The 7566-nt window shown below is 40.2% G+C and overlaps 1 protein-coding gene across 2 annotated transcripts in view; it reads right to left on the bottom strand.

The window, feature by feature from the left end:
* KDM2A (lysine demethylase 2A) overlaps positions 1 to 7560 on the bottom strand; it is a 104470-nt gene extending 96910 nt beyond the window's left edge. The window contains exons 1-2 of one of the 2 annotated variants that reach the window (XM_024749277.1): positions 7332 to 7560; positions 6001 to 6124 (exon numbers count right to left, since the gene is read on the bottom strand). In XM_024749277.1, coding sequence (XP_024605045.1) covers positions 6001 to 6042 — 42 coding nt within the window. In that variant the 5' untranslated portion in view covers positions 6043 to 6124; positions 7332 to 7560. The remainder of the gene's footprint in view (positions 1 to 6000; positions 6125 to 7331) is intronic. The other variant, XM_024749278.1, reaches the window with a different exon arrangement.
* Positions 7561 to 7566: the final 6 nt, after the last annotated feature.

The following is a 7566-nucleotide window of genomic DNA, read 5'->3' on the forward strand; positions in this document are numbered from 1 at the left end:
TTCCATGTCCTGGCTACTGTAAATAGAGCTGCAATGAACACTGTGGTACATGACTCTTTTTGAATTATGGTTTTCTCAGGGTATATGCCCAGTAGTGGGACTGCTGGGTCGTATGGTAGTTTTATTTTTAGTTTTTAAGGAACCTCCATACAGTTCTCCATAGTGGCTGTATCAGTTTACAAAAACCAAGACTTGAGAGTAACACAAACACCGTCGCTTGCAACTTCACAACTTTAAGGTTGTCTTAAAGTCAGCAAAAACCTTAACATGGAGGGTTTAGGACAGGATTTCAGATAGGAAACTTAAAATTCAGATTGAGCTTTTACAGTTAACTAAATATTTTCTTATCTGTTCTAATGGCTTAAATACTATAAATGTGTTCATGTGGCACGTGTGCTAAGCATAAGTTTTTATTTGTTAGAGCTTAGGCCTTCTGGTTCTTATGTATACTACAGAACCCAATACCCCAATATTTTGTTCATCCCTGTATACCAAACTCTCCTCCATTCTAGTGATCTATTCCTAGCAGTCAAGAAAACTCATAGCAAAGAAAAGTAAATACTCATGAAGGCTTTCAACAATATCAACAAACACTTATTGAGCATTTTCTACATTGCAGACTGAGAGTACTTTCTTCTCTCTTTTTGAGGCTAATTATTGAGCACTTTCTATGTGTCAGGCACTATTCGAAGCATCCAGTAGACACCATAAACAAAAACAAAGTCCCAACTCTCAAGGCGCCTGTACTCTAGTGGATAGATATGCACAAACAAACTTAAGTATGGTAGTGATTAGTGCTCGGCAAAATAAATAAGAGAAGGTAATGGGGCTTAAATACAGCCCCGTATTCTGGGTCCCCAAAATACGGGTAACTGTGGAAGACTGATGCATAAGTATAAAGAATTAGCTCCCTCATCACCTGCATTTTGAATGCCAAAAATGGGCAACAAGTTTTTCCTACATCACCAGGAAGGAGACTGCAACACTCCGAACAATGTACTCCTCCACCAATAGAGACTGACAGTCAAGTCTAATGGAATGATGATAAATAAGCAAATTCAACAACTTAGACCATCTATAATTTTTTAATTATTAATAAACTATGGAAAAACTTGCTTAAAATTAGGTTTTTATTTTGCCTGGTCTATTCCTGGGCAGAAAGACCTTAGAGCGGGGACATTCAAAGTGCGACTGTTTGTAAAAGGGATAATCTGTTCATTGCTCCTGAATCTGGGGAGACAATTTTAAGGATGACCCAAAGAAAGGTGAGAATATCATAAGGACTCAGTGTCCTCAGTTTCTTGCAACAGATAAATGATTTAGCTATTTCAGAGAGAATCATATGTAAGGCATATTAATAGGATTGAGCATCCAGTAGTATAATAACATCCTTTAGAAAATCTCTTCATCTTAGCATCAAGATTGACAAGCAAGCTGAATTCTCAAGTAAATCAGCATCTCTCCCTTCAGATAACAGCACTAGGCTTAGGTGAAGTCAAGGGAAAAAAATATTCAGGTCATATAACTTCTTTTACCCTGAAGTATATTGTCTTCACCTTCTTTTACATTGATTTAGGCGTTCATTTGTTTCTACAATTGCCTTTAGCAGGGGTCAGTGAATTTTTTCTGTACTAAATGTAACTATAGCTTAAGCATTTACTTCAGATGCACATTATTTTGTCCTTGATTTTATTTTTATTATGCAATAATAAGGATTACTCAGAATTGGTGTGATTTCAAAAACTTAAAAGATCATTGGCTGGGCTTCCCTGGTGGCACAGTGGTTGAGAGTCCGCCTGCTGATGCAGGGGACACGGGTTCGTGCCCTGGTCCGGGAAGATCCCACATGCCGCGGAGCGGCTGGGCCCGTGAGCCATGGCCGCTGAGCCTGCGCGTCCGGAGCCTGTGCTCCGCAACGGGAGAGGCCACAACGGTGAGAGGCCCGTGTACAGCAAAAAAAAAAAAGAAAAAAAAAAAAAGATCATTGACTACAATTGCTGAGGATTTAACTAACATTTTAGATTAAGAAACAGTAAGATATTATGTTGAACATTCCCTATAAACAAACATTTAAATATACATGGCTGTAACAAACATTCAAAAATACTTCAACACTTTGGCTCCTGAAACCAAATGAAGAAAAAAAGTTCTAAAATTAGTACCTGTCCATGTTTCTCAGTAAGGTCCTACATCTTAATTTACTAGAAATACAGAAATAAATCATCGTTACCTCAGGATAACCAAATATCCACCCATCACCAACCTGAAGCTTCTATCCCTCTCACTTGAATACCTCCTCAACTATGTCAACTTCTCATGGAGATCTATCTGGCTTTCTTCTAGAAACCCAAACACAAAACTACTAATCTTTTCATTAAAAACAAAACGGTGGCTTGTTTAAAAAAGTCAAAACAGCATTTACCCTCCCTTGTATTCCCTACACTGCAAAATAAGTAAATGTTCTAGTTCCAGAAAGAAGAGCTTATGCCCCCAATCCACACGTACATACCATATTCAAAGGTGTAATTCTCTTCTACATGTAATAGATAAATACTAGTTTGACAAAAGACAAGCCAATTTTTAAAAACTAGCTATGTCTGATTTTTTTTTAAAATGGCTTGTCACAAAGATGATACAAACATATCAAAATTGGGCTTCCCTGGTGGCGCAGTGGTTGAGAGTCTGCCTGCCGATGCAGGGTACACGGGTTCGTGCCCCGGTCCGGGAGGATCCCACATGCCGCGGAGCGGCTGGGCCCGTGAGCCATGGCCGCTGAGCTTGTACCAAATCCAGTCTGTGAACTTGAAATAGCTATGTCAGTTAAAAGCATTAAAAAGGATCTATTCAATCATGAATAATACATATTCTTATAAGTAAGAATACAACTTTTTTTTTTTTTTAAGATCGGTAAAAGATCCTCAATATTAAAGTCACTCTTGTTCTGAAATGAGTTTGGCCTCAGACTGTTAATACTGGTATACTACATTTTCTCTCCCAAGAGGCTATTTTGAAAGTATGTCACAGAGGGATAACCATTTAGGTTTTGTCCTTTAAAACAATATGGAAGTGATAGCCAATAACACTATAATCAATGCACTAGGTAATTCAATTCGACAAACATATAGTATGAGACCACACAAAGTTTAATCACCAAGCCAAATTAGCACACCTGTCATTTTGTCTCTCTTTCAAACTTCATGTTCCATGGCCAGTAACTGCAAAACAAAACTAAGTTCTATACCTTGACTTACTTTAAAGAGATACAGTGTTATAGCTACTGTAAAAATTAGCCTTTATGCCTTCATGTCAGTCTTAAAATTCCTCAAATATCTAACTTCATCAATAGAGAATTCTGTAATATAAGCACTTGCCACAGAGACATTAAAAGTTTGGTAGGCAGGGCTTCCCTGGTGGCGCAGTGGTTAGGAATCTGCCTGCCAATGCAGGGGACACGGGTTTGAGCCCTGGTCCAGGAAGATCCCACATGCTGCAGAGCAACTAAGGCCGTACACCACAACTACTGAGTCTGCGCCCTACAGCCCGCGAGCCACAACTACTGAAGCCCGCGCGCCTAGAGCCCATGCTCCGCAACAAGAGAAGCCACCGCAATGAGAAGCCCACGTACCACGACGAAGAGTGGCCCCTGCTCGCCGCAACTAGAGAAAGCCGGCGCACAGCAACAAAGATGCGACACAGCCTAAAATAAATAAATTTAGGGCTTCCCTGGTGGCGCAGTGGTTAAGAATCCTCCTGCCAATGCAGGGCACATGGGTTCGAGCCCTGGTCTGGGAAGATCCCACATGCCACGGAGGAACTAAGCCCGTGTGCCACAGCTACTGAAGCCTGCACGCCACAACTACTGAAGCCCGCGTGTCTCGAGTCCGTGCTCCGCAATGAAGAGTAGCTCCCTTTCGCCACCACTAGAGAAAGCCCACACACAGCAATGAAGACCCAACGCAGACAAAAATAAGATAAATAAATTTTAAAAATAAATAAATAAATAAATTTTAAAGTTTGGTAGGCAGACTGCCATTCAAATTAGCCACCAATATGCTCTCATATCAAAAGTTATGTTATGGGGCTTCCCTGGTGGCGCAGTGGTTGAGAGTCCGCCTGCCGATGCAGGGGACACGGGTTTGTGCCCCAGTCCGGGAAGATCCCATATGCCGTGGAGCAGCTGGGCCCGTGAGCCATGGCCGCTGAGCCTGCACGTCCGGAGCCTGTGCTCCGCAACGGGAGAGGCCACGACAGTGAGAGGCCCGCGTACCACAAAAAAAAAAAAAAAAAAAAAAAGTTATGTTATGGAAGGGATTTACACTTTGGATATAATTTTGTCATGTAATTTAAAAAAGGAAAACAGACATCAGTCACCCTAAACTCAAGATTATTACCCAAAATTCTAAGTGAGCAAGATTTTCCCAAAATATTTGCTGTACCCTCTTACACAACACTGCTACAAAAACACATATACCAAAAGAAAAAATATGCTAGATAAGGAAAAGGTTAATGTGTGCAACAGGTAGTAATCATTTTACAATTAAAAAAAAAATCTTACCAGGACAAAAATCACAGATTCTTTGGATCTCCTTACCACTACCTCCCTATCTTGTTAAAAAATAAAAACTTGCTTTGAAAGACTGGATCCCAAGATCTCTCAGATATTTATGAAACAGCTCAGCAATTCTACCAGCCTGACGTGATAAAAACGAAAATCCATATAGCAGTAACTAACCGAGAAAAGAGTTTTGCAGCATCTTCTTTCTTTTCCCCCCAAAAAACTGATTTCAAGAAATGTCAAAACAAAAATAAATCCTAAACGTACAAAATTCCACTGATGATATACTTCATTTCTAAAAGTTAAAGAATTATAATCTCAACACACAGATTAGGAGACTAGACGCAAATCTCTGAAATAAAGCTCTGCCAGAACATATTGCCTACTGGATACACTTGCCAATACACACCACACCTTTTCAACAGTCACACTGGGGCATGGGGGGGGGGGGGCGGGGGGGAACAGCCTTTTCTCAAAGAGTCTGGACATTATCAGAAAATGAATTAAAGAATCACTCTTTTTTCCTCCAAATTCAGTCTAAAATGCAGAGCCAAATAAAACCAGCATAAATTCCTTTAGTAATTTTCTAGGTCTTTCAGTTCACCAAATTTTACATAATGCATATAGTTCTGTGGCTTTCCTCATTCCCCACTCTACAAATAAAGTCAAATTTCTGAAACGAATATATGGTGAGAATATTAATAAAGCTCTCTTTGACTAGGGAAAACAAAAATCAAATTCTTAAACTCCAGTAGGGAAACCTTGAGAGGAAAGCAGGAGCCTAATGGACAAAGTATTCATATGCACATACAAACTAATTCCTTCCAAATCATTACTAAGTAAAAATTTATTTCTATAAGATATATCACATACATCCCTCCCCAAATACAAAATACAGAACTTTATCAGCATCCAGTATTCTACCTTCTCTCAATCAATCCCCTTCAACCCTATCAGTGTTAATTTGTGTTAAAAAAAAAAAAAAAAATCCACATTTCCACTCCCCAGCTCAAAGCCAAAAATCTTGGTACACAATAATCTAAAAAAATTATACAGAACTATCCTTCCTCAAACAGTTTTGTTCCTCAAATTTACATTCAAATCTAACTTAATCAATTAGATTTATTACAATGTCAGTATTGCAAAATTAGGAATCCTTGTCACACTGTAATCCACAAAATCCTTTGATTTACAACGGTTTCAGCATTAGTTAAAAGCTACCTATAAATCCATTTCCAAATAGGATGACTACTAAGACTCTAACTACTTGGCCTAAAATTCAAATGAGATACTAATACACCTTCCCTCCTCTGGTGCAGAGAAAAGCCACCTGAAAAGTTTTAATCACAGTATGTTCACAAATGTAAACAAAATAGTTTTTCTGCTTCAAAATTGGAAAAAAAGAAAAGAAAAGAAAAGAAAAAAAAAGACAAGAAAATACTAACCAATCTCTGGCTGTAACGAATCCTTTCTTCTTCGGGTTCCATCTCTCACTCTTCTGTTGAAATTACAGAAAGAAACCACTCCAGGGCTGCCTTCCTCTTCCTCCTTAGGAACCAGATTGCAACACTAAAGAATAATGATATGAGCAGAGATGAGAACTCATCCTCGAACTCAACCTTTCTTTCCTCGGAATGAAGTGTTTAGGATATGTGTAAGTTAAAGGCTTCCTGAGAAATCTGGTTCCTCTTCATCAGTTTGGGACCTCTCAGCTCTGGGGCAAGTGGTTCCATGTCAAGATCAACATTAATCACATTACAACTGTCTGAGGCCTATAGGCAAGAAGATGTTGGTTTCAGTTCCTTACTGTCGGGCTATACCACTTGTTTCTCCCCACAGGATTACAATACGCAAGGCTCCCCTTCAATGGCAGCATTAGCAAAAAAGAAAAAGAAAAAAGGGGGGGACACAGGACTTTTCTCTCTTAGAGAGCTGGCCAGGTGAAGCAGCCACTAAACTAATCCAGATCCTAACCAAATTAGTTCTCTCTCACCCGTAATTAGAAACTAAAGAAAAGGACAGACTAACTATATAAGAAGAGAACAAGAAATTAGGATTTAAATAGACTCCAAAACAATTTCCCATACACCTCTAGTAAATCCGTATGCAATCGTCGCCTTCCTTCCTAGACTCCCCGGATCTTTTCATTCCCAAACCAACCCTCCACCCCAACACAAGATGTGTACAACTCTGAAACAAATTCAAGGGAGTTGCAAATCAGACACAAAAATTTATCAGATCTTTCTGTGTAAAGTAATAAAGATTTTACCTAGAGACGTAAGTAAAATTCATCTTTTCCAAACATTAAAGACCGGTTTGCGCGACGGCCGATCCCTAATACCAAGAAAGGTTTTTCTTTTTCCTAAATATTCTCAGGGATAATGGCTTCCATAGAGAATGCAGATTTTTTTTTCTTTTTTGTAACTACATTAAGGCCACGTTAACAGCATCCTTTCAAAACTGCTACGAGACCACTGGACCTGATGACACAGTTTGCAAGAGCAGTTCGTGGCAGAGCCCTCCTGGAGGAAGCCCTCGCCCCAAGTCGGGAGGGAAACCGTGTTTGCACCCCCTGGGCGAAGACCGCCCGGGCTTGAGAGCAGCCAGGGCCCGAGAGGAAAAATGGAAAATCTCGCCGGGTTCCCCCAGGAAAAGGCGTTTCAATGGTTCGTTCAACCATCGGAAAAAGAAATAGAAACTTTACATTAAGTCTTTAGATAACACAGCGAACCAAAACTTCCAAAGGGGGGGGGGGCGACAGGAGGGGGAATCTCACCGGGGATTTTGCTCGTGAGTTCTTGTCCAAGTGAGAAGTAAAAGATTCCAAAAACTGAGAGGAAAAATTAAATCCCAAACGTCGTCTTCGGGTTTTTTCCGTGGATCAACCCAGTATCCAGAGGGTCACAGCGACCCGGAAAAGAGAGGAAACAGTTGCTGAATCAAACCTCCTCTTCTGGCTTTGGAGACCGGGAGTCTGAGGCGTCAGGAGAGGGGAGCGCGACCCCTCGGCG

The sequence above is a fragment of the Neophocaena asiaeorientalis genome, unplaced genomic scaffold, assembly GCF_003031525.2.
Source record: "Neophocaena asiaeorientalis asiaeorientalis breed wild unplaced genomic scaffold, Neophocaena_asiaeorientalis_V1.1 scaffold43, whole genome shotgun sequence".
Taxonomy (NCBI): domain Eukaryota; kingdom Metazoa; phylum Chordata; class Mammalia; order Artiodactyla; family Phocoenidae; genus Neophocaena; species Neophocaena asiaeorientalis.